The sequence below is a fragment of the Bos mutus genome, chromosome 25 (assembly GCF_027580195.1).
Source record: "Bos mutus isolate GX-2022 chromosome 25, NWIPB_WYAK_1.1, whole genome shotgun sequence".
Lineage (NCBI taxonomy): Eukaryota > Metazoa > Chordata > Mammalia > Artiodactyla > Bovidae > Bos > Bos mutus.
Window position 1 is genome coordinate 39,919,897 of NC_091641.1, and position 26,942 is coordinate 39,946,838.

General features: G+C 54.3%; 1 protein-coding gene across 1 annotated transcript in view; it reads right to left on the bottom strand.

Moving 5' to 3' along the window:
- Positions 1-185: 185 nt before the first annotated feature.
- The window catches only part of PDPK1 (3-phosphoinositide dependent protein kinase 1), a 65,483-nt gene continuing 38,726 nt past the window's right edge, over positions 186-26,942 (bottom strand). The window contains exons 7-14 of the mRNA XM_070362482.1: positions 20,750-20,825; positions 17,234-17,302; positions 16,911-17,007; positions 15,836-16,009; positions 14,136-14,353; positions 7,052-7,109; positions 6,066-6,218; positions 186-5,653 (exon numbers count right to left, since the gene is read on the bottom strand). Of these exons, the coding sequence (XP_070218583.1) occupies positions 5,537-5,653; positions 6,066-6,218; positions 7,052-7,109; positions 14,136-14,353; positions 15,836-16,009; positions 16,911-17,007; positions 17,234-17,302; positions 20,750-20,825 (962 nt within the window). The 3' untranslated portion in view covers positions 186-5,536. The remainder of the gene's footprint in view (positions 5,654-6,065; positions 6,219-7,051; positions 7,110-14,135; positions 14,354-15,835; positions 16,010-16,910; positions 17,008-17,233; positions 17,303-20,749; positions 20,826-26,942) is intronic.

Consider the following 26,942-nt stretch of genomic DNA (forward strand, 5'->3'; position numbering starts at 1 on the left):
CGTGGCCCGGTGACGCCGACGTGGGCGAGCCGCGGTGGAGCCGGGTGTCGGGTTCGAAAGGGGTTCGCAAGCCTCCGCCGGGCGCGTGCCATGCCTGGACGCCCTGTTCTCGGGCCCAGGTCCTGGTCGCCAGACCACGCCCGACCCGCACCCCGGCCAAAGGAAGAGCTACGTCAGCGAGAGTCTACACTCTACATGCTTTTTTATTACAAGACTACCGAGCATACGTGGAAAATTCATCTGGTAACTACATCTAAAGCACAAATATTTGGGGAAAAAAAAGAATAAACAGATTCATTAAATTATGATATGATTAAATCATCGACCAAATAGAAAATTTATATAATAAAGCCAGAAAAAAAAGTTGTAAAATATAGTTTACAATAATTATTCACATTCAAGGCTGTACATCCATACATACAACAACGTGGCCCCGAACATGAATTCAATCCAAATAATTCATATATTAGATTTTAAATAACACAGACTGAACTAGAGGCCAACAATAGCCGCAAATAACCTTATATAAGAATAAAAATACAAAAGTGTATATCCTAATATCATTGCATTATTTGTTTTCATAAGTTCTTTTTTTAATGTTTGCTTTGCCTGTACATCACAGTTACAGCTACAGACCAGGTAGAGAATATTACACGTTATAACCGACTGCCACCAACCTGAAGACAGCTAACATACTACTGATTCATCCTATTTTGTGTTGTTAAGGAACAGCTACAGCAGCTCTAAATATTGCAAAAATTTGATTTTGTCGATGTCCAATCAAACATCACGGTAGAGGCTTTTCATCAGCAAAATGAACCCCTATTCATAGTCATTCAGCCAGATGGGTTAGACTAGGGTGGATTACACAGCTAAAAAAGTTTGCCTTTTGTAAAAAGTTCTCTGTACATAGTTTGGTATTTCTTCATAGTGAAGAAATGGGTCTGGGGGAAATTCAGGTATCCTTGGAGGCTTGCCCACCATGCTGTCTGAGCTCAGATAAAACTGCCCTCTGCTGAACAGCTTCCTCCCCAGGCCAGATCTCCACAGGCAGCCTAGTTCACAACCCTGCAGTCTTGGGCCAGCAGCCTGCACCCCTCAGAGGCTCTGGGAGTGACTCCTGCCCTGAGTTAAGGCACTTGCCATGTAGTCTGCCTAGGAAGCAAGGGCCACACCCACTCGATCACCATCAGTTAGTTCATGGTAGGTTTGGATATGAAAGAAAACACGGGGAAACGCATACGGTGCTATCTCCAAGGAGAGTACCTTCACCATGCTCACAGCTGCTCAGCCTCTGCTCTGGTCTATGGACCAACCAGGGGGAGGTGATCAGAGGGAAGGGAGAGCTAATTCTGCATAATCTGGCCACAGACTCTGACCACGCCAAGTGGCACTGGGCATGACACCCAGAAGTCTCCCATGCGTATTCCACCTCAGAAGTGACAGACCCCAAACTAAAGTGCAGAAATTAAGGAGGAAGCCAAATTTGGGTTGTCTGGACTTAAAAGACAACTAGGCAACCTGCAACACTGGTGGGCAAGGAGAGGGGAGAAATTCTTAAATCCTTGTCAGCCAGGACAATCACATTCTACAATGGAAAAACCTGGCCAGCGTGCTCTAATGAACTGCTAGGACCTAAGTCCTGGGATCTGAAGAGCATGAGGGCAAGCACACTTCCCTAAAATCCAATTGTCTTCATGGTTTCAAGTAGAGCCTTTGCTCTTTTGCTGATTCCAAATGGCCCAGTGTACTTTCTGAGTCTACAAACTTCATTACAAATTATCCACTAAGTATGTGGCAAGGTCAGTTCAACACTTTTTATCTCTGCTGACTGTGCAGATGCAAATTCAGTACCATTGTGGACACAAAGTACAAGATTCTGGAAGTGTCACCAAGCACTTGAAAGCCATAGCAGCAGGGGAGGGAAGGTAACATGCAAGCATAACCAGGTTTTCTCCATGAAAATAAGGAAACTGGCTTTTGGAAAAATATGTCACAAATGGCCTGCAGTAATGACATCACTTTAGGATTAAGAGGGGGGGAAAAAAAGAGCAATCTTACTCAAACATTCTTGGGAACACACAGCTTACCAGAAATTGGTTTGTTCAGAATCTGCAGAGCACAACTAAGGAAGTTCTGTACTGGAACTCTGGTATCTACTCATCAGATCAAGACAGAGAAGAGACACTGTACCACCTTTAAAATGAACAGACTTTTTGCCCCCAAAACACCACTTCTAGGTATCTGGGCAGGGTGGGGGCGAGGGAGATTCAGAGTCCAAAATCAAAGATTTATGAGGATATTAATCACAGCATTATTTAAATGGTGAAAAACCAGAAGCCACCTAAATGTTTTATAGCAGTGAAATGGTCAGATAAATTATGATAAAAATTATCCATTAAACTCTACAATCATTAAAAATAAGGTTTTTAAATCACCGTTCAAACATGACACAACATTAAGAAAAAACACTAAGTGGGAAAAGCTGGATGCAAAATGGTGTGCGTTGTCATGTTCCCAGGTCAGTTACAAGAGCGAACACACGTGTGCAGGTGGGGCGGCGGGCGGCAGGCTGGGCCTGTACACAGACGCGCGCAGCGGGCTTTCCTGGGTGCTGAGCCTCCCGCTGACTTTTTTCAGAACACAAATGTTTTCACAAAGTACAAAGTCACCCGGAGCCCCACGCGCGCACCCTGTCCTCAGGGGTCTGTTGGCAGGTGGTTGGTCTCCTGCAATTCCTTCAGGCCTGCATCACCAATGCCACAGACTGGCCCCCCAAGGGCGCTGGGGTAGGTGCAGTTCCCCTCAGCCCTGGACTGACCCCAAGAGTCACCTTTCCCAAGGCAAGTCTGTAACCAGCCTCCTGAGACGCAAGGTTCAGAATGGCAGGCCTGTGGTGCCCCTCTCGGGGTGGGGCTTTGGGCTCCACGTGAGGCTGCCCACTGCCTTGGTCACGTCACACCTGGCTTCCTCACGCCCCTGGAGGGAAGCTAGGTGTTGCCAGGTGGCAGAGCCCTCGGCCCTCCGGCCCCCACTCTGTGGCAAGAGGGGCCGGGCAGTGGGGGAGCGGCGCTGTCCGAAAGGCACTGGCTTCAGCTCCGGCACCTCCCCCCCTGCCCCTCTCGGTACAACTTCGGGCTCCTGAGCTGTTCAACACTAGGGCATTCTCTTTCTCACCCTGGATCAGCCCACGTTTATATATATGTTTCCAGGTATGTCTGCGCGTGTTCAGAGACTGACATCCACCCACGTCCACATCTTAAGAACGTAAGGCACCTGCCTGCCAGGATGATGGCTCAAAGGATGAGGTGGATAAAACTAAAGACTACACGAGGAAGCACAGGGCAAGAAGAGAATATCTAAGGGCCTTTAAAAGAAAAACAAGGGAAGAGGCTTGTGAGTGAGCAGAGAAAGGTGGCCGACAAAGAAGGGCTCAGCTGTCACCGGCTCAGGCCAGGGCAGTCACTTCAGCTCTGCCAGCTGCGAGCTCAACCCCGAAGCCCTGGGTCTCTGGCTCTGGAGGTTAAGATGGAGCTTGTCGGTTGAGCCCAGGAGGTAGTGGCGCTCTCCAGAGGGAAGAATGCAGTGGGAGCGTTGTCTCTCCCCGAGCGGCCAAGCCGAGTGGGCTTTTACAGCCAGGACTCAGCTCTGCCTATCACCCCCGCACCCAGACATCCAGGACAGACGCGGCGTGGACGCGGCTCCCTGCCCTCCAACTGCACACACAGACATGGGCGCTGTGGCGAGGGACATTTGAACAGGGTGTACACCTGAAACCCAAGTCCTGATCCTGAAAGAAAGGCTCAAGACAGATTTGCTTTTGGGAAAGCAGGTGAACACAGGCAAGCTTTTTCCAAAGCAAGGAGAGGGGGCTCCATACCCAGGGCAGTGCCTTATTTCTGGGCCGCCCCCCACCCTGGGCAGGCACCCCCTGCGCCTTGGTATCCTACACACACACACACCCACTGGTGAACCTGGCTGCATCTCTGAGCCCCTCCAGCGCCCCCGCCGGCCCCTGCACAGTGGGATTCCCCATAGCCCAACCTCCTTCCGAGTTTAACAGCCGCTGTTGTGACATCACCAATAGAGGTTAAGACATCCTTCCCTCCGTGTGGACCGTGGGTCACACACGGTGATGGGTGGGACAAAAGGTGGGGGCACAGAAGTCGTCAGGGGACCTTTTCCGTGGGAGTTTAAATCGGTGCCTTTGTGAAAGTCCAGAGGAAACGGCAGTCACCCCTCCCCTGGGGACAGGGCCACAGCGCCTGCTCCTCCTCCACTGGGACTGAAGGCTGCCCCCCGGGACACCCTGGGCAGGGCACACCCCTACAGAGCAAGAGGAAATAGCCTGACACTGGAGAGGGGTGGGCCGGGTTCACGTGTGCTGCTCCTGCCCCTGGGCAAGGGGAGTGGCACCACTGTTTTCCAGGCGAAGCCCACATGACGGGGACCAGGTGACCCGACGACGTGAGGGCTTTTTGATGTTCCTGGTGGACACGTAAAAATGCTCTGAGCTAGACCTGGAGAAGGGGCAACTTTAGCAGGAAAAGGGTGCGCGGGGCGGCCTTGGTGTGATGGAGGACCGGCCCATGTGCCAATGCCAGGCACCTCGCAGCCCCGACTTCACCCAGACACACTCCACCTTCCAACCAAACTCTCAGAAGGGCTGCCGGCTCTTGCTCCTCCGAGAGGAGGCCACCAGGCCTGTCTGCCCCGCTGCCCTGGCCTCACAGGGGAGGGGGCCACAGAGCCCCGGCTCCTGGGGCTCCCCCGGGTCAGTGCTCGGTCCCCAGCCCTGGGACAACGCTGCTCCGTGGAGTGACACACTGGAGCGCTCGGCGGGCGCCCTCCAACAGCAGCGGCTCCGTGTTTCGCCTGGACAACCTGTTCTACTTCTCACTGCCCGGAGCCTGCCCGGTCGACACGACGCAGGAGTGCTTGCAGACAGACAGCAAGGACCGCAGGAATCTCACAGCCACGACTACTGGAGGAGCCAAGCACGGTCGTGGGGATCGGGCCAGACACTGGGGACGAGAAGAAAGGGGCAAACGGACAAAAGCCAAGAACCCCCCGCCTGCAGAGCTGGAGGTCCCCCAGCAGGGGCCCGCCTGGCTCCCTGGGGAAGAGTTGGTTCCCCGATGATCCAGGGGCAGGGAGAGCCCAAAGACACGCCTTGGCCCAGGGGCCACAGCAGGATGGGCGTGACGGGCCCGCGGTGGAGAGCTGGCGCCGCGAGTCTGTCCCCGAGTCGGGGCGGGAGCCAGGCAGATGTGCACGGCACTAGTCCCCACGGCGAGCAGAGCGTGGAGAGCTCCACACAGCACAGAGAGCAAGCAAAGCGACCCTGAATTCCTTTTCGTTATTGGTTTTGTTCTTTGTGTGGTTGGATGTTTTTTTTCTTCTTTTCTTTTAAATAAAAAAGCTGCAAGGTTCCGCCGTCTGCGTCCCCCTTGAGATGGCCGGCAGGTGGTCTGGAAGCGTCCGGAGGCAGCAGGCTGTGCGGGGCATGGCCCCGCGGTGAGGGCGGGCTGCAGCGTCACTGCACGGCAGCATCCGGGTGGCTCTGGTACCTGTGCCGCCACACCTCCTGGATCTTTCGGCACCACTTATGCGCGTTCCCGCTGGGGTCCATCAGGTAATATGTCCTGTTTGGCTGCAGAGAGAGACACGCTGACTCTTCTGCTAGGGGTCCCAGCATGACTGGCACCCACCCGGCAGTGAGAAATGGAACAAAGAAGGTGCCGGCTCCTGCGGCCAACACAAGCACCGCCAGGAAGCCCGCGAGCAGGCGGGCGTTTTCCTTCCACGTTTGTGCGGAGATTAAACATGCAGGTGAGGACCTGCAGTTCCCTGGGGGTGAGGTCACCCTGAGACTGAGAACAAGCACGGGTGTCTCCTGACTCAACTCTGAGCTGAGCCGTGAACGCTGGGATCCCTGGCGTGTGGGGAAGGGGGGACCACGACCCCCCCCCCCACCTGCCCCACTGGACACAGCATTCGACCGCTCTGGCTGGAGGCACAGAGGCCCGAGTGCCCGGCAGGGGAGCACGTGGGGACAAACTCACCGTGTGCACAAAGAAGGTTTTAAAATTCTTGGCCTCTGGTCGGAGTTCTTGTGACCATGGAATTTCACCTTTCAAGACTTTGTTGACAGGATCCACGTAATACAAGTGTGGCCCTTCCGTGAGCAGCAACTGTCGTCGCCGTGCAAATAAACCCTGGTACAAATGACAACAGGAAAGAAAGGACTCTGCTTGTTAAGGCTCAGAGTGGAGGCTGAGTGCTCCCGCTGCCGCCTCGGATGCTGGACTGTCGGGGCGCTCCAGCACGGGGACCACCACCGGCCCTGCCCACTGGCCTGGGACAGGGGCAGGCACACCTCCCCTGATCAGGACCAGGCCCCCAGGTCAGATGGAAGCAGCAGCACCACGCCTGCTGGTGCGAGCTGGATCCCGGCGTCCAGGACGGAGCGTCCTACTCGGGCTGCCGCATGGGATGGGGCCGCAGCCTGGCCCGAGAGCCTGCCCTCAGCACCCAGGCCCTGCCGCTTCCCAGACCCTCTTCTCCACGCCAAGGCCGAGTCCTGCATGCTGACCCCCTGCCCGCCACCTTCACAGAGGCTCTCGGGGCAGAGACGCCGGGGGTGGGGGAGCCTGAGCCGACAAGGGCCCACAGCAGCGGAGAGAGAACGTGTACAGAGTCTGTTATTTTTGGACGCGTTAATCCATTTAATTAATTCATAAAACAGAGTAAGATTTTCAAAAACAATCCTGATAAAGTAATAAATGACTTGCTGGGATATAAAGAGAGGCTCCTCAGACAGAAACCTTGACCTCAGTGACCAACCCCAGCATCGGGCAGAAATCAGAACCCTGGCTCCCCAGTCAGCAACAAGAGGCTGAATTTCTGTATGCCCAGCCTCATGTGCTCTCAGAGGTCTCCCCGAGTGGCTGAGGCCGTCCTTAGCTCTGACATGCAGAGACAATCTCTGAGAGAGAGGAATGGAGTAAGACACGGACGCTCAGGAAGGCGCCTCCGGACTCTAACTTACCTTCCGCTTGTCTACTGGACCCATTTTTAGTATTAAATTATTTTCTACAAACTGGTGCCTGTAAAAAAAAGAAAACAAGGATCAGACACTCATGTCAGAGTCAGAAACTCTCCAAACTCCTCCCTCAGAACAAACTCCCCGACAGCACTGTGAGAGCCTCCCCCTTCAGAGACCCAAGCGCACTCCAGTGAGGGGAGCAAACTGCAGATGCGCCTGAGCGCGGGTGCCGCACAGAACCGCGCCTGCCCGTGGGCCCGGGGCCATGGGCGCTGGCAAGACCCCAGCCTTGGCTCTCCTCAGCAGCGTCTGCTCGACAGGGGAAGGCACGGGCAGATGGCGGGAACACACGTGCTCGCCAGTTGGAAGCAAAGCTGGGGTGAAAGAGAGACTGCTGTTCTCACGTCACCGCACTAAGCTGGGACCCCGACGCGGCGCTCAGAAACCACTGTGCTCTTTAGAATCACGAATCCCTAAAGAGCCAAGTTGGAAACTTGGTTTAAGAACATCTCATCTGGTGTTTCTATCATAGTAACAAAGCACTTGTATCCCAACATGGCAGGAATTTAGAAGAAAAACTCCCAAATAGAGATTCTGACTTAAAACATATTAGTAACAAGTACCGTCCACTTTGACTCCTGGGACATTAGTGTCTGCAGGTTCTCTCTTTTGGTTAAAGCTAGCCGTTAGTGCTTTACGTTTTGTCTGACTTGACTGAAATTCTTGATCTAAAGGTTCTACTGTAGAAACAGTAAAAGGCGTAAGACGCTTGTCACCTCACACAGCGACGATCTTACCCCAGAAGTGAGCAGACTACCCGCTCTCCTGGCTCCTCCTGGGACTGGCTCACATGCGAGGAGACAGCCTGGCTGGGGGGCCACGTTCTCCCATGAGTTTAACTGGCCTCCAGGTCTGCCCCACCAAATCCACCAGACAATGCCCGCCCCACAGACCCCACTAAACTAGGGCCCCCCACGAAGGACCCAGACCCAGTTAAACTGACACAGCACCATCTGGGTTCTGAAAACAACTCAGAGGAACGTTAACAACAACAAAAAGTGTTGCGACTTTCATGAGGAAAAGTGTGATGCTTCCTCTGAGAGATACTTAAAAACCAAACAAAAACAAGACTTGAAACAAAGAGAAAAAATCAAGAAGTTCATGAAGAGACATAATGAGGGTCTCCCGCAGGGTAGAAACACGCAGATGAACCCATGGGGCCCAAGAGGAGCCCCTTTGACCAGCAGGTCCCACCACGTCAGAACCACACACTGATGACAGGCAGGAGATGATCAGATTATCTGATCTGACAATGGGGTGTGTGTGCGTGCGTGTGTGTATCTGTGTGTGTGTCCCCCGAGTACAGTCTAGTCCCAGGGGTGTGTGTGTATTTGTGTGTCTCCCGAGTAAAGTGTATTCCCAGGGCTGTGTGTGTGTGTGTGTGTGTATCTGTGTGTGTGTGTCCCGAGTATAGTCTAGTCCCAGGCTGGTCAAGGACCTCGCTGCCAAGGCCCACAGTTAGCTGGGCGGTAGGGGCCGGGTCGCCCGGGAAGCCAGGCAGGCAAGGACAGAAGCAGCCTCCACGGGGACGGCACAAAGAGGTCAAACAGGAGACCAGACAGCAGGGGACAGCGGGCAAGCTACGGTGGGAGGGACCCTTCTCTACGCTGAAAACAAGTCACCAAACAGAATAACGCACACGATACAAGGGAACAAAAGGAACCTCTAACTACAGAAATAACCACAATTTATAGGAAAACAGGCTGGAGAAGACCTTCCGCGAAGATAACCTACAGACAGCCAACACCTGAGCTCCAGAATGCACACAAAGCAGCTTTTATGGGTTAAAACCTTGAGAGAAAGCTGAGCCAAGGACACGGGCTGGAAATTCTCCCCCGAGAAATGAAGTGGCCCCAAATTCGCCATCAGATCAGTCGCTCAGTCGTGTCCGACTCTTTTTGACCCCATGAATCGCAGCACACCAGGCCTCCCTGTCCATCACCAACTCCTGGAGTTCACTGAGACTCACGTCCATCGAGTCAGTGATGCCATCCAGCCATCTCATCCTCTGTCGTCCCCTTCTCCTCCTGCCCCCAATTCCTCCCAGCATCAGGGTCTTTTCCAATGAGTCAACCCTTTGCATGAGATGGCCAAAGTACTGGAGTTTCAGCTTTAGCATCATTCCTTCCAAAGAAATCCCAGGGCTGATCTCCTTCAGAATGGACTGGTTGGATCTCCTTGCAGTCCAAGGGACTCACAAGAGTCTTCTCCAACACCACAGTTCAAAAGCATCAATTCTTCGGCGCTCAGCCTTCTTCACAGTCCAACTCTCACATCCATACATGACCACACTTTGTTGGCAAAGTGATGTCTCTGCTTCTGAATATGCTATCTAGGTTGGACATAACTTTCCTTCCAAGGAGTAAGCGTCTTTTAATTTCTTGGCTGCAGTCACCATCTGCAGTGATTTTGGAACCCCAAAAAATAAAGTCTGACACTGTTTCCACTGTTTCTCCATCTATTTCCCATGAAGTGATGGGACCGGATGCCATGATCTTCGTTTTCTGAATGTTGAGCTTTAAGCCAACTTTTTCACTCTCCACTTTCACTTTCATCAAGAGGCTTTTGAGTTCCTCTTCACTTTCTGTCATAAGGGTGGTGTCATCTGCATGTCTGAGGTTATTGATATTTCTCCCGGCAATCTTGATTCCAGCTTGTGTTTCTTCCAGTCCAGCGTTTCTCATGATGTACTCTGCATAGAAGTTAAATAAGCAGGGTGACAATACACAGCCTTGACGTACTCCTTTTCCTATTTGGAACCAGTCTGTTGTTCCATGTCCAGTTCTAACTGTTGCTTCCTGACCTGCATATAGGTTTCTCAAGAGGCAGGTCAGGTGGTCTGGTATTCCCATCTCTTTCAGAATTTTCCACAGTTTATTGTGATCCACACAGTCAAAGGCTTTGGTATAGTCAAGAAAGCAGAAATAGATGTTTTTCTGGAACTCTCTTGCTTTTTCTATGATCCAGCGGATGTTGGCAATTTGATCTCTGGTTCCTCTGCCTTTTCTAAAACCAGCTTGAACATCTGGAAGTTCAGGGTTCAAATATTGCTGAAGCCTGGCTTGGAGAATTTTGAGCATTACTTTACTAGCGTGTGAGATGAGTGCAATTGTGTGGTAGTTTGAGCATTCTTTGGTATGGCTCCAAACAAAGACACCGAGCCCTACTCCTCTGGCGTTCTCCTGGGGTGCGCTGGGGTGCAGTGACCGCAGGAGGGACTCGCTGAATACTGCAGGAATCCCGCTCCCAGGAATTTACCCTCAGGACACAAAGACAGCAAAGAGGAGCACACATGCTCACAGCAGGAACAGTCCTGTCCGGGAACCTGCAGACGCAGGGCTGGCCGTCTCCTGGCACAAGGCCTCTGCCCGCATGCTCCCTCCCGGCTTCTCCCAAGACAGGAGAACCACGGTGGGCAGGGCGGGAGCAGCCCAAGCTGGGTGCAGGCTGGATGCAGCGGCTGCGGTGAGAAAGCCCAGGAGCAGCGTGCAGAGTGGCTGGGCAGCAGCCACAGCTCAGCAGCCCACTCACTCGGCTGACCAACCAGTCAGCTACCCTGAAACGTGTAAGGACTAAGGAAGCATTTTCATCTTTTACTTCCAAAAGTCAATCCGCACTTTCCTGAGGGGAGCGCCCAGGCCCCACCCGGCACTGGCACCGCCTCTCTGACAAGCGTGCAGACCCGAGTCAGAGACACACCTGACTCTCAGCACGTAGGCGGCGTATGGCTGCGGCTTTAACGCAGCCCGCTGCCCTACAGCCTCTGGCTTCCACCACTCAGGTGCCAGCTGCCCGTGTCACTTCACATGGGGTGACAGGGTAACCCCCTTTCCTGACTCCAGAGCCAGTTCCCTCCTCCTCACCCTCTCCCACCCTACCCAGACCCTGAGAAGGCCCACCTCAAGGCCATCAGCCCAAGGCTACCAGCGAGCCCTGGCTGCCACAGGAGGGCTGTCAGCCAGCCACGGCCCCGAGGCGGCTCCACAGGCCCCGTGGCGGGGCCCCCACACCAGGCTGCCAGGCAGGGGAGGGAGGGCCAGGCGGCCATAGCCAGCTCGCTCCAAGTGCCCTCTCTGAAGCCTTCAGGGCGTGACGCCCCTTTATGCACTCAACTTTACGAAGACCCCAGAGAGCTCTCCTTCATTTGGGTCAGATGCATACTTATGTGTAAGAAATTAAAACAGATTTCAAACATTTAGCTCATTAAAAGGTGAAGTAAACCCATCCCATATTAATATAAATGAATTAATTTTTAAAATAACTTCTTTCAAAACAATGGTAATTAACAAAAAGCAGAAAACTGTTATATGTTCTGCAAACTCCTCTAACATCCGGCTCCACAGAAAGCTGGGTTTTCCTATCCGTTTCTGCTTTCACTCTGCTGTGATGCGGCGTCCAGGCTGAAGCGCATGAAGACCTCAGAGGAGTGCTTTAACAGCCTTTCAGCTATCTGTGGGCATTCTTCTTCACAGACCCGAGCCAGAGACACACCTGACTCTCAGCATGTAGGCGGCATGTGGCCGCAGCTTTAACGCAGCCCGCTGCCCCACAGCCTCTGGCTTCCACCACTCATGTGCCAGCTGCCCATGTCACTTCACATGGGGTGACAGGGTAACCCCCCCTTTCCTGCCTCCAGAGCCAGTTCCCTCCTCCTCACTCTCTCCCACCCTACCCCAGACCCTGAGAAGGCCCACCTCAAGACCACCAGCCCAAGGCTACCAGCAACTACCAGCCCAAGGCTACCGGAGACTACATCAGAAGTCTCCGAGTGTCGTTTCTTACAGGTTAGCTGCCACATGGAATCCAAATCCCCAGGAATGAATTTTTCATAGTCTGTGACACCAGAACCCACCCATCACCTTGCACTGGGACTGGATCCTCCACCCTGACGTGGTCTGACAGCACCCAACATTGGTTTGCTGAGTTATGGAGATCTTCTGAATCCTGACCAATTTCATTCTATGATATCAACAAATCAATCCACAAACATCGCTACGTTTCTCCTCAAAAGCACTTTCTCTTTTAAGCACTGGGAAGGTGTCAAGCTGACAGTGACGGGTAAAGTTTCCCCAAATTCTAATTTTCACTTGAAGGCTGTGATTTTATCACTGGTAACAAACACTAGCAGTTGTTTTCCCTGAAGCTACAGGCTCATTCCATTCATTTCCCAGAACAACACTGGTTGAACAGCTGAGTGGATAACCCCAACTGGCAGGCAGACCTTCCAGTGGAAACGGGCTTCCAGAAGCAGACCAGACGTCCAGCTCCCAGCGAGGTCAGCATGCAGAGCCCGTCCTGAGCGGCCTCGCCCCGGGGGCCGGGACAGCAGGAGGCGTTCTGCAGCCCTCTCACCCGCTCCACAGCACACTCCCCAAACGCGTCCTCCCTAGCAGGCTGCTTGTCTCCCTCTGCCTGTGACCGGTGGCTGTAGAGCCGGCTCTCCCCGCACCGCCTGGCCCCGCAGCTGGCGGGCCTGCCCACGACTGCTCTGGCACCATCACTACATGGCAACGCGTTTGTTCCAGAAGAAGTTGTGATATTCAAAAGGGGTGCTCAGCACAGACTGTCTCACACACGGCGCTTCCTGCCAAGCCACACAGGGAAAATGTAAAAGAACGCTTTCCTTGATGGCAAGCTGGGGCAAATGCCTGCAGACAGACGCCAGCCAAGTAGTGAGTGAGTGCAGTCCCACTGGAGGTCTGTCCACCTGGAAGGGGAGAGAGCCACGTGGAGGCAGAGGCACCAACTCTCTCCCCATGTCAGCAGCCACATCTTCAATCCAGTGAGTTACGGACCATGCTCGTGGCCCCAAGGGCTGTCGGCAGGGCCAGGGGCTGAGACTCTTCGGACTTCGAGCGATCTACCACACCTAACTCCTCGCTAAGGCGCTCCAGGGGCTGCACGATGTCTGGGTTGGAAAGAGCTCGTCACGTGTCACTTACAACATTCCATTCTTTTCTCTCTGAAATTTTGAGTGACTGGTCTCCAGATGCTGCTGCAGCTTCTCAGGCACCAAAACAGCAAAGATACCGTTCACAGACACAACACGGCAAGTTGCTCAGACCCCACAGGCGGGGAAAGCAGCGTCTGTCTCACTTCTGTTTCATACACTTGTGCCCAGTTTCTCTGGAGTGGATTCCTCCCTGCCAGGATTCAGAGAACTCAGGGTCTTCCTCTTGGCCCTGCAAAAGCTCCTCTCTGCCCGTGCAAAAAGTGAAACCAAGAAAACGCTTGAAGACAATGTCCAGGCAGAGAACCTCTTTTCAACAGGACCAAGATGGAAAGCAGGAAAGAAACACACCAACTGGTTTTACTTTGTAAGAATTTGCAACTTCTCCTCCCAAAAATATGATGCACAAGTAGAATAAAAAGATAAACTGAAGAATAACGCTTTCTCAACAAACAAGGAACAGTCTTCATATCCATGGCGCTGAAAAGTCAATTTTCAAAAGACGCAAAATGTACACCCAAAAAAGGGTGAAAGGACACAAAAGTACCTCAAAAAATAAATACAAGTGGCCAATACACATGGAAGAGGTATGCCCCGACCAGAATACAGGCGTCCGTTCACAGGGCCCATTTCTAGAGCAGCCGGACGCCCAAGGGCAGGGGGGCCCTCGGGAAACAGAGGCTCTCAGGCGCCGTGGACACTAAGCACTGCCTCCTTAAACAGGCATGCCCCACCCGCCACCTCAGGGCGCACCATGAACGAGACAAATGAGAGCCACGTGCAGAGGGTGATCTAGAGCCAAAGCTCGGAACATCCTAAACGCTCCACCAGGGAGTGGTGGATATACTAGCGGATCCCAGTCCAAGCACACTGCTGGCGTGCCTGGCCTGCTGAGCCCCAGGGCGCCAACCCCAACCCCACACAGCCCCCAGCCAGCGCTCCAAACACCTACTTTCAGTTCAGCGCTTCGAGGGTCGGGTCCTCATGTGCAAAAGGCAGCTATGCGTGCCGGGGCCCTGACGGCAGCGGGGACAGAAAGCGGGACCCACGGCGCTGCTCATGCCCGTGCATCCTTACCAAGGGTTTCCGCTTGCCTGCTTCTCCAACAACAACCTCTTCTCGTCTTCAGAAAACTGTAAGTCCAGTTCAAAGGAGTTCGTGTCCAGGTCGTGGATGTACTGCTCAATGTTGCTGCCCACCCGCTGGGGCAGACCCGTGTCCACGGCCGACAGGGAGTGCGAGGAGGAGGACGCGGACACCTGCATGCAGCCGAACTGGCTCAGGAGATTGTCGTACTGCGGGGAGAGCAGGCAGTGAGTGTGGCACCCGGCTCCCCTCCGCCCCCAGCGTCCTGACCCCCCTGCCCTGGAGGGCACCCCGTGGCCCACATCCTGAAGGTCGAGCCCCCAGGGAGACAAGCTGCTGACCAGGGGCCCCGCTCGGAGTACCCTGACCAGTGTGGGCCACTCAGACTTCTCCTCACTGCACAGCTGGCCACCAAGCCTCAGGCTGGGCCCGACCTGCCCTGCGCCCCACTTCTGACAGCAACCTCAGAAGCTGTTCACCCCTGAGAGAGGGGGTTATCTTCAGTCCTGACCTACAGGAAGGGGAGAGCCGGGACCTGGGCCTGCTGACCTCCGGGGGTCCCATGCCGCCCTGCAGGGTCAGGATTAAGGTGGCAACACCAGAGCTCTCACCCTGGCAAACACGATGAGACAGCAGACAGAGGGCCTGCACACGACAGGCAGGAGTGTATACACGCCCCGTGGAGCCAGGGTTCCCGGGCACTGAGATCAGAGACAACGACTCCCTCGGAGCCCAGCCAGCAGAGTGTGGCCCTCTGTGGGATCCCCCTGCCACAGGCCCTGGGGACCCTCCCCATGCCAGCATCAGGGCTCAAGGGTCTGGTCGGCCTCTAGGGCCAAGGTGGAAGTCCTCTGCGTGTGCAAAGGACGCGGACAGCTGGAGCCAGTGAGACAGGGAAGCAGACCAGAGTGGGGGGCACAGATGACTCCCCATGTCTGGGTCTCCTTGAGTCTGAGCATAAAGGATATTTTAGGGCAAAAGAAGGGGGATGTACAGCTTCACAAGGTAGGTGGAAGCCATAAAGAGGCGCTCTTAATCTCCAGGAGGCGATGCCTATTGTAATTTTAACTCAGCTGTAAGTGACTTTTAAGATAAACTCTAGAATTCCTCAGTCAACTGAGGTGGAGCGCTATATGACGACTGGTTGCAAGCCATAATGACAGAAATCACACCAAAAAATGGACTGCGGCTGACGATAAAAACATCTGAAACTGCACACAAACACGGCCTTCCCCAGAAGAGTGAAGGGACCAAGCACAGCAAGGGCCTCTGTGCCCACCCCGCAGGCCTAGAGTCGGGCGCTGAGAGCCGACGGCAACCAGCGTCCATCCTCGAGGCTACGTGCCCTGAAAGCGCAAAGCAGCAGTGCCCAGGCCTCTCTGAGAATAGAGGAAGCACTCCAGAATGTCTCCAGATACACGATTATAAAGATACCAGCCAAAATGCAAAGACAGAAGCCCACCAGGAGAAGTGGTACCCAGGCTCTGGGCCAGTCCCTTTGGGCAAAACTAACTAGAGGGAAGGTGACAGGGACGCACGCCCAGGGCCTGGCACTCTACTCGGGGCGGGCGGAAGCCTCTTCAGTCCCAGTGGGGACCTCGAGGCCAGTGTTCACCGCCCTCCACCACGTATCTCCACTGCCTCTCGCTCCGGCCACCGTCCCCCCTGAGGGACGCCGCAGTGTGGCTCACGTTGCCATAGCAGTCCTCGTCGTCTTCCGACATGGCCGGCAAGTAAGCCGTGAGCTTTGGGGGCGTCTGGTGATGCAGGTCCTCCCATGAGATGGACTCAAAGAATGGGTGGGCTTTCAGAGGGCCATACCCCTCCATTTCTTCACAGCCTAATCGCTTTGTGGCATCTAAAACCTGAAACAGAAGTTGAGACAAGTGGGCATTAGGGTTAAAACACAATTCTGACCCAAAAAACTCTTCTGAGTAGTTCTCAGTTCTTGGGGTCTCTTGGAACTTGGAAGGACACGGAGGGCTGGGGACAACGGAGTCACCCTCAGGGGTCCTTTCACTTTTCTGGAGTCTCTGCCCCTCCTCACACAGGTGCAAACGAATCACGACATTAAAAGTTCACAAATAGTGGCAAGTATCCTCTTAAAATTCTAAAACAAGAAAGAGGAGCTCACTGGCTTCAATAAAAGAATGAAGAGTTCACCCAGAGGGCTCCAAGGGACCTTGGCATCCGGCTGCCCCCAGCTCCATGGAGGACGCAGGCCTCCCCCACTGGGGACAGCGCAGGAGGGCCAGGCGGGCAGAGGCAGACGCACCCCTCCTGCCCAGACCAAGAAAAGGGAAGGTGTGGAGCCAACACACACCAGGGGAAAGGACACTGCGGTTTCCAGAACACACACACTCCCTTCCTGGGCACACTGTCCCTATGCTGACGTCTGACACCTCGCATGCCTGACTCTAAAGCGGACACTCACCAACGTCGCTGGGCGGAACTTACACCACCAGCCACGCAGCATAAACAGCCCCAGCGCCCCGCAGCCTGAAGTGCTGTGTGTGCTGACGAGCAACTGCAGAGCACTAGAGTAACTTCCTGTCTTAACTAAGGTCAGAAATCAGACACCTGGGAACTGAAAAGGCTTGATGGGAAGAGACTGGAGACACACATCTACCTACAACCATTACCTGCCCTCAAACGCCCTTTATTAAACATGGTGCTGCCAAGGAAAGCCCCTCTGACCACAAGACGAAAGGGACTCAGGGGGTGGCTACTGGATGAGCTCACCAGAAGAAAATGCAAAACATTTACCAGAAGTTTTTCCACAAGATCTCTCGCCTTAGGAAAGAATTTTTCAGGAAAGTCATACTCCAACTTAATGATCTTCTGAAATATAAGATACTCATTTCTGTAAAACAAGAAAAGCCGTTATTCTGGGTGGGGGCACACAGATCCCAGCCCACCCCAGGACAGAGCTGCAGCCCTCCGGACCCAGCCAGCTCCCTCTCCCGCAGAGAGCCACCGCGGTCACTGAAGAGCTGGCAGGACAGGCCCCCCACCCCCCCGGACTGCCCTCTCCCGTTCCTCATCAGGCTGCTGTGAAGGGGCGGCCAGAGCCGGGCAGGGTCTCTTACCCAGCTCGGAACGGAGGCAGTCCTGCCACAAGCTGGTATATGATGCATCCAAGTGCCCAAAGGTCTGAACTTCACGGGAAGAGAAAACACAGGAGAGTGACATTTGTAACTTCAGCGGTGAGCACAGCTCATGTCCCTCCGTCTGTTCACGCCACCCGATTCAGCTTCTCACCCCTTCCTCTCCTTTAAAACCAAGTCAGTGTGTGGTGGAGACCTCACCTGCTCTGGGCTCCCCTTGAGGGGGCCTCCCTGCTGGGCCAGGACCAGAGGGTCCTGCACACACCGCGGGCGCTGCTGGGCCGGGCCAGGTCAGGTGCCTCCCTTGGGGGCAACCAGCGCCCCCATAGGCCTGGCCTGACCCTGACCAGGGAGCAGTGGGCACTCCTGAGGGCAGCAGCCACTGGCAGAAAAGCCCCTCCTCCAGTGCCAGGGAGGGCACAGGCTCAGAGTCGCTCCTCGTCACTGTCGCCCTGAGGACACGGACGCGGTTCAAGTGTCAGGCTGCACACGGAGCACTTCTCTTGCACTGCCTGGACTCGTGGTGCACAGCCCGCCCCTCAGGAACCAGCTGCAGGAAGCCTGGAGGGGCTGCCCTGCTCCCACCCACGCTCTCCCCTTGGGGCACCACAGAGTCCTACTGAGAACCACTTTGCATGCTTTATTTCCTCTGTCAGTTCTGCGTTCTACTCCCAGCTCAGCCCTAGGAAAGCACCAAGAGGCAACTCGCCCTGCACACCCAGCTGCTGCCCTGCAAGCCCTAAACGTACAAGGCTCGTGGGGTGCTGGACACAGGCAGCTCCTGGAAGAGGCCACACCGGGCATTCCGGAGACGAGCTCATAGGTCGTGGGCGAGACAACGGGCCAGTTACAGGGCTGGGGGCCTGAGTGGAGGCCCTGTCCTCGGACCCGCATCACCAGCACGGCAGGCAGATGGAGGACTCGATGTGAGTTAAAAACGCCACATATCAGAAATCTGAGTCACAACACACAGGTTGGGTGAAGGCATGTTAAAGACAAGCGTGCATTCTCAATAACTAGTTCTTAGCCCTTGGCGTCCTCTGCTGTCTAGCGTAGTTAACAGGGGGAGCTACACGAGACAAACGCTGACAGAAAAGCACCGGCCCCGTGCTGCGACAGTGTCCAGAAAGCGGGGCGGGCTGTGTGTGTGTTGGGGGGCTGCCTCCCTAGCCGTCCCGGGTCATCTCCAAGCAGCAGGACCGCTAGCAGAACCAGCCCCGGGCTACCTTTCCACAAGCGTCTTATCATTTAATGTTTTCTAATGCGATAAAAAATAAAAGGGGAAGCCAGTGAACATTTCTGGAAAGCAGTATGCACCAGTGATTTCTTTAAATGCTCAGTTAAACAGAGTTATTCTATTCTTGAAATTCAAAGCAGACCACGGGGCAGCGCGGTGCCCGGCTGCTCAGGCAGGAGCCCGTCTTCCCCGGCACAGGCTGTGCACACGCGGGAGGCGCGTCAGGCCACGCCCGACACGGGAGGAACCACAGCGAAGCTGGATAAGCTACACCGAGGTCACAGGTGAGGAGACCACACAGCTCTGAAGAGATTTCTGCCAACACTGTGAGTGACATGGGAGATGCCCATCAGCTAATCGCAGGGAGTGTGATTCAAAACTGGTCACTCAGTGTGATTCCAGCTGTACAAAACTACGTAAACACATACACAACACACAGAAAAAAGGAGCTGCAAAGAGGCCCCACCAAACCACTGTCTGCGACTGCAAGCGGGTCAGAGACTGTGAGTGCTTTCTGTTTTTGTTCTGACTGCTTGCCTTAAGGAATCTCAGTTCCCCGACCAGGGACTGAAACCCGGCCACAGCAGCGGAAGTGCTGAATCCTAACCACTAGGCCACCAGGGAACTCCCCATTAATTGCTTTCTTTTAATCTTCATATTTTCTAAGAATTCTTTATAATGAAAAGATATGACTTTTACAACCAGAAAAAAAAATTCGTAACTATTTTTACGTATCACATGACTTTAAGAATTAAAAGCATAAAGGATGCCCAGTGACGTGCCCCTCAGCCCTGGTACAGCCCGCCAGCTGTCCATGCCCTGTGTGTCCTGGTAGAGGTCTAAACGCACAGACGAGTGCCCCTGTGCCCTCCTCTCCCTCAGCAGAGCCTGGAGACCTTCCTCTATCAGCAGTAAGAGCTTCCTCTTTCTAAAAGTGATCCAACAAGAGGAAAAGCCGGTTCTCGGCCAGCAGGGACACACTGGAGTCTGGCTGAGCGCGCCTGGAGGAGGGCTCTTCAGCAGGGCCCTTGGGGTGTCTGGGACCCGCCGTCCTGGGGCTTTCACACTGTGGGATGCTGGGCGGCACCCCCGGCTCCACCCAGTGCCTCCCAGCCGTGAAGTGTGACATCAGAACTGTCTAGACCAGAAGTCCCCTGGCGGGAGAACTGCCCCACGGGGAAGCCCTGACCCACAACAGCGTCTGGCCACAGGAAGAGCTCCAAGTCTGTTGATTCAGTAAAACAAAACAAAAAACAAAAAAACAAAGAGCTCAGCAACTGCTAAGATGGCCAAGTTTTCCTAACATCTTTCTACCCATAATGTCTGTGCCCTGTGGATCCATCCACTCCCTAAAAGTTTCTGAAAAGCCTTCAGGCTCAGAAATAGCTGCTGTGCCCAGAACCATCCTCACTTCTCCTGCCTCTGGCAGCGGCTTGTTGCGCCAGGAAGGCGGCCATGCAGCCCACGGGCGCAGACACTGGCCGTGTGGGCCCTGGTCAGCTCCGATGGCACCTGCGGGCCAAGGGCCTGGCCCAGGGCAGGAAGAGCCGAAAAGGCCTCACCACAGAACCTGTCCCCGAACCCTGACAGCCCACTCCTATCGCCGCCTCTCCATCCTCGCCTGCCTCACGCCTGCTCCAGACAGCCCCCCAGATGCCCCCAGCCCCAGACCATTGGCGCCCACCTGCTTTACCTCCACTGCCCACTGCCCGTCGCCAACCCTCTCCATGCTCCGGACCTCCCTCTGGGAACAACATCCCAGCCCCTGCACTTCTCATTCCACAACTGAGGCCTCTGCCTGGGTCCTCCAGCCTGTGGCCACCACCGGGCCTGGCTCCTGGAGGGCCGGCTGGGCCCGCCCTGCACTCTGCAGAGCGTGGTACACTCAGCAGCTGACCTGAGCAGAGGTGGTGTCAAGGCTCCCCGGGCTCCAGGCCACGGCAGGAAGCCTCGGGTCAATCAGACAGACCTGCTGGCCACGCTGTTCCCCACTGCACAGTCAGTAGTTCCGACAGGAGCAAGACCAAATCTCAGAGCATAAGAGCAACCACCACCCAGGAAGGATAAGCAGTGACAATAAAGTTAACACGCAGGTTATCAAAGGAAAGATGCTGGCTAAAAGGCAAAACATTAACTTCTTCCAAAGGAGGCTCAGTGAGGTAAAGGCCATGAAAGGCATTCTCTTAACTACTGATTTCACCTGAAAGAAGTACCAGCACTTTAGAGGAGAGAGAAGCATGGGTCAGAGGAAAGCAGGTTACCTCTTACAGGCCGATTTCTCTGTGAGCAGCTCTGGAGAGACATACTGGGCTGTTCCCACAAACGAGTTGGCCCTGGCTGATGAGAAGAGGGGAGAGGAGACGGTCATGCTGCGCCAGCGCTTCCACCGTGGACGCTGCCGTCGGCGTTCACCTCTCAGGACGCCGCGGTCACCCGCCATCCGCCCGTACCCTCCCGAGAGCGGGACTTGTTGGGGACCCCCTGCACCCCCTTCTGGGGCCCGCCCCTGCCCCGAGGCTCCCAGGTGGCCCTGACTCCAGGGCAGTGCTCTGGCCCGCCCTCCTCCCGCCCACACCCCCCGAGTGGCCCTCGCCCAGTGCGCTGTCAGCTGGGAGCACCTTGCGGACGGGCTCCCGTTTGCTCACCGCTGGAGCCGGGGTGCCTAAACCAGCCCTGCACACATGCAGTGTGGAGCCAGGACTAGACCCCTCCGCAGGGAGACCCTCTCCTCGTAACAACCGCTCATGGAGCCAAGGGGCCAGAAGGGGAATAAGACTCGGGCGGCCCGACCCCCTTGCAACATTCTGTCACCGCTAGTCCTGGACTGTGTGTGCAAGGCTCTCCAAGGTCAACTGCAGCCCTGCAGGGTCTGGTACCGGCCGTGAGGAGGCGGACGCCGCATCGCCCCAGGAGATCCCGGAGCCCTGACAGAGCTGCACTGTGGGCACGGCCAGTCCGCGTGCCCCCCGCCCCCGCCCCCGGAGGCGTCCCTGTGACGGGGACGGAGCAGCCACTCTTGTCCTTACCCACAGCCAGAGGACACGGGGCCGGGGATTCCCGTGAGCATCCCGCCGTCAAGTACTGTCACCCCACCGGTGGGTCCCCAGGGACACCCACGGCACTGGTCCTTCTGACGGCTCCCCACAGGGCAACACAGAACACCTCGCCTGGCTCAACACCGCAGGATCCAGACACAGGCCCTTTCACCTGGCCTGACCCTCTGCGGTCAAGCTGACTTTTCCTTCACCATCTTTAATAACCTGGGCTAGAAACTACTGGTCTCTCTGTTCATCTGAGCCGACCTGGGAAGTGCGCCAGGTGCAACGTGACACACCAACCCGAGAGGGGCCCGGCCCTGCAGGCTCACCTGAAGTCAGACAACGCTAAGAACAGGGACAGGCCCCAGGCAAGGGGCCTACCTGCTGGCCCCCTGCCTCAGCTGTGGACAACTGGCTCCCAGACAGAGGGGTGGGAAGCGGCTGCCATCACCAAGCGGGCAGAAGCCAGGGGTGCACCTAAGCACACTGGCGGGGCGCCAGACAGCCCCTCAGCAGGACCTCTCCAAGCCCACAGGCCCAGGGGCTGCAGCAGCGCTCTCTCAGACACGAGCTCCGGCCACACACACCGCAGGGCAGCCAGGCCGGTGCGGACTGCCCTAGAGCTGGGGAGGCAGGACAGCTCAGAGCACCTTCTCGTCTCTCCTTCTCGAAGCCCACCCACCATCCGCTCCACCCAGAGCTCCAGTCGGGGGGCCACGCTATGCCTCCCGCACAGGCTGAAGGCTCTGTCCTGGGCGCCTCGGCTCGGGCCCGCCTCAAACAGCCTGATGGGGTGCGGCTGCCTACGGTAAACCTGCCAGACTGTGCTATGTCTGCCCACAGCTGGAGTCTTCACCGCACACAGGTACAAATAACCTAACACCAGAATGGAAAGGCAAAAATGCCCAGGGCCCGTGGCCACACCACTTCTACATGCAATGGTCTGCTGCCCGCTGGCCACAGCGGCCCTCCGCTCCCCACCTGCCATCCCTGGGGTGGGCACCCAGCAGGGCTTCCCATGGGGGAGACCTCCTGACTGCGTCTAACGACCTCCAAAGGCTGAGGAACACAGACAAGGCCGCCCTGCTGCCTCTTCCCCATTTGTTCCCAGGTTTGGTCTCCAGGCCCTGCAGCCACCAGGGCCTCCCCAGGGGAGACAGAGTTGGGGATTCTTCCTCCTGGCCCACCCTCCAGGCCACAGCCACCCCTCCAGGCGCGCCCATGACAGAGGCCCCGCACACCCCCACCCAGCGCCCTCCTGGGGCCGAGGGGTGCTCAGTCCTGCTGCGGGACCCAGCTTCTTAGGGTCTCGCGACCTGTGACTGGTCCCCGAGGTCAGGGACTTTCCTGCACCTGCCAGGACCCGGATACACCAAGAGCTCGGGATGATTACAAGAGGAAGAAAACACAGTAGGAGCTGAAGCCCAGTGAAAACTTCAATCTCACAATGAATCACAGACACGTTCAACACAGGACAGCCATCAAACCAGCGACGAGAGGGAAATGCACAGCGCTGACTGGGGCGTGAGGAGGAAGGCTGTGCAGTGTCACCGGTGGGGATGTGAGATGATGTCACTCTAGGGAGCAACTTTCCAACAAACATCGAAAGCCACAGAGAAGAGGCAGGTGTGCCCTCTGACCCGCAGTCCACCTTCTGGCACCTGAGCCTCCAGGATGAAGTCGGCACGGACAGCAGGACAAACGCCCAACCCGTCAGGGGCTGGCCGCGCGAGACGCTGTGCCCGGGCAGCGTTTCTGCTCTGTGCAAGAAGTGTGCATTTCTTCTAGAATTTATTTTTTTTTTAATGCTACTATTAAAAAGCTCTAGAAATATATTTTATATGAAAGATATGCATTACACATAATTAAATAATTCAGGCTATCACAAAATATGCAGAGGCATTGATGCTTTGCAATAGCTACATTTTGCATAAAACAAAGTGGACAGGACGCGCGCACACACACCCCCCACTGCACAGCAGGGCTTTAAAGAGCAAATCACGATGGCACTGGGCCGGGCTGCTGTTGCTGCCACTGCTGTAAGTTTTCTGGGCCTACGTCTGCTTGTCTCCTGCGACCCTTGCTGCTTCCTCTTCCCAGGAGCCCCACCTTCTTAAAGGGACTCCAAGAGCCTGGGGGTGTACTGCGTCACACCCCCAGGAAGGAGCTCTTTCATGAGTCTAGAGATGAATCACTCCTCCACAGTATGGAAAAGAACTCCTGTCCTCAGAACGATGTTCCACAGACATAAAGTACAATACCTAAGACTATACACATAATGAAAGTACCAAAATACTAAAATTAAAGTAATAAACGCATGAGGTACCAGCATCTGGTGTCTTTTTTTTAATGCACTAACAAGATCTGGCGGTGAGCACAAACAACAGACCAGGAACCGTGCTCACCGGGACAGGACACGCACACATCTGTGGTTTCTACTGACAGACGTCTGCTCCCACCTTCAAACTGAAAAAAATGCTCCACTTCACTGAAAGGTTAGTGACAACAAGGACTGTTCTCCTCTCCAGCTTCACAAACAGCAGGTTTCTATGTGCAACTCAGGTAAGAGCCCGAGAGCACAGGAGCAAACCACACAGGTAATACAGTTACCTCCCCTGGAAGCTCAGAGATGAGCCAAAGGCAAACTCCCCCAGGCCCTGGAGACCAGGCCCAGAACCACTGTGGACCTGAGCTGCCTCCTCCAGGCCACGGCCCCACTCAACAGGGGCCACAGGGTCAGGCCAAAGGAGGAGGGTTTACGCTGGGTTCTTATCCCCACCCTCCAAGTGATTCAAAACACCTGCCCAGTACCCTGGGCTGGGAACCACTCTGGCCACCACAGATCTGCAAGTCAGACCCCGAGGTGCTGCTGAGGTCAGAAGACACCCACTCTCTCTCCAAAGCTGAAAGCGCAGACTGCCGCTGACTTACCCGTGAACCCACATGTGAGGCACAGCAAACACTCCACAAAATGTGCTTATTAGCCCTTGGACAGAAGACAAGCAAACTGAATCCAGCAACACATAAAGAGGAGCGTGCACCATGACCAAGTGGGAGTTACCTTGTGAATGCAAGGGTGGTTCAGCATGTTAAAAACTGATCAATTTATGACATCACATCATCAGAATAAAGAACAAGGATGTCCCTGGTGGTCCAGTGGTTAAGAATCCACCTGCCAACGCAGGGGATGCAGGTTCGACCCCTGGTCCAGGACAATCTCACATGTGGGGCAACCAACCAAGCCCGTGCGCCCCAACTACTGAGGCCCGTGCGCCCCAACTACTGAGGCCCGCACGCCTAGAGCCCCTGCTCTGCAACGAGAAGCCAATACAATGAGCAGCTCGTGCACCGCCAAGCAGAGTAGCCCCGCCTGCCACAACTAGACAAAGCCCATGCATAGCAACAAAGACCCAGCACAGCCACAAAGAAATGAAGAGCACAAGACCCACGTGACCAACCTGATCAAGAAATGCAGAAAAAGCCTCTAACGAAATTCTATACTCCTCATGATGAACTACAAAACAAACTAGAACAGAAGGGAACATCCACAACCTGATAAAGACACCATGAAAAACCCACAAGGAACATTACACTCAGTGGTGAACATCAGCGGTGAAAGACTGAAAGCTCTCCCCCGAAGATCAGTAACAAGACAAGGATGCCTGCTCTCGCTAGTCAACAGGAGGGTCAAACCAGAAAAAGCAGGAAAGAACGTGAGGCAAAAGGCATCCTGGCTGCAAAGGAAGAAGTAAAACTATCTCTAATGACAGATGACGCCATTTTGTACATAAAAGGTCCCCAGGAAGTTGCTCAAAAACTATCACAAGTAATATACAAGTCCATCCAGGCCGCAGGACGTAAGATCAGTACACCAAAAAGGTCAACTCTATTCCTAAACACCCTCAATGAAAAATCTGAAAATTAAGAAAACAACTACATTTACAACAACCTCAAAAATAAAATAAAAAATACTTAAGAATAAATTTAACAAAAGAAGCACAAAGCTTATAATACCAAAACCTACAAAAAAAAATTGAAATTACAAAAGCTATACACAGAAAGACATTCCACAGTGAAAGGTCAGAAGACAATACTGTTAAGACAGCAGGACTCCCAAACTGACCTATCCACGCAACACAAGCCCTGCCCTGATCCCAGCCGGCTGTCACTCAAGCAGTTTTCACAGTTCACCAAGGCTGCAGCCTGTATGAGAACTTCATCCCTTCCAAGGCTGAATGACACTCCACTGTACAGATAGCCACGCTTCATCTATCCGTTCATCCGTTGATGGACACCTGAGCTGTTTCCACTCCTTGGTTATTACAAATAAAGCTGCTATGAACAACTGTGTACAACCTTTTATATAAATGTTTTTCCGTTCTCTTGGATATATTAACTAGAAGCTGAACTGTCAATTACAACATAACTATGCTGAACCTTGTAAGGAACTGCCAGACTTTTCCAAAGTGGCTGCAGCATTTGACAACCCCACCTGCAGAATAGGAGGGCTTCAATTTCTCCCCATCCTTGCTAATGCTTCTTATGGTCTTTTCGACCACAGTCATCTTAGTGGGTGTGGAGTGGTGTCTCACTGTGGGCCTAAGATCTTGAGCATCTTTTCATGTGTTTATCAGCCACTTGTTACTGTTCTTTGGAGAAAATATCTATTCAGACCCCTTAAAAAATTTTTTTTTTGTTATAAGTTCTTTATATATTGTGGGTACAGATACAGAAGCTGAAATTTTTTTTTTTCCTCTTCAACTCCATGGGTTGTCTTTTTCACTTTTTTAATTAAAAGCAAAAATTTATTGATCAAATGGTCATTTCCTATAGACTAAATTGTAACTGACATTCTTACAAGTGTGCATGGCATTTGCAAATTTCAACATACTAAACTGAAGCAAGAACAGGGAGCCCTGTCTTCCAGAGATGGTTCTCCTGGAGACCTTGTATTAAGCCCAAGCCCAGACGTACAGGTACTGCGTCCTGAGTAAGATCTCCATGGTGTGCAGTCCCTACTATATACTGCTGCGAGCCAGCAAAGGCAATGGTGGCGAGAAACAGAGAAGGTCTTCAGCTCAGTTCAGTTCAGGTGCTCAGTCGTGTCCGACTCTGTGACCCCATGAATCACAGCACGCCAGGCCTCCCTGTCCATCACCAACTCCCGGAGTTCACCCAGACTCACGTCCATCGAGTCAGTGATGCCATCCAGCCATCTCATCCTCTGTCGTCCCCTTCTCCTCCTGCCCCCAATCCCTCCCAGCATCAGAGTCTTTTCCAAAGAGTCAACTCTTCGCATGAGGTGGCCAAAGTATTGGAGTTTCAGCTTTAGCATCATTCCTTCCAAAGAAATCCCAGGGCTGATCTCCTTCAGAATGGACTGGTTGGATCTCCTTGCAGTCCAAGGGACTCTCAA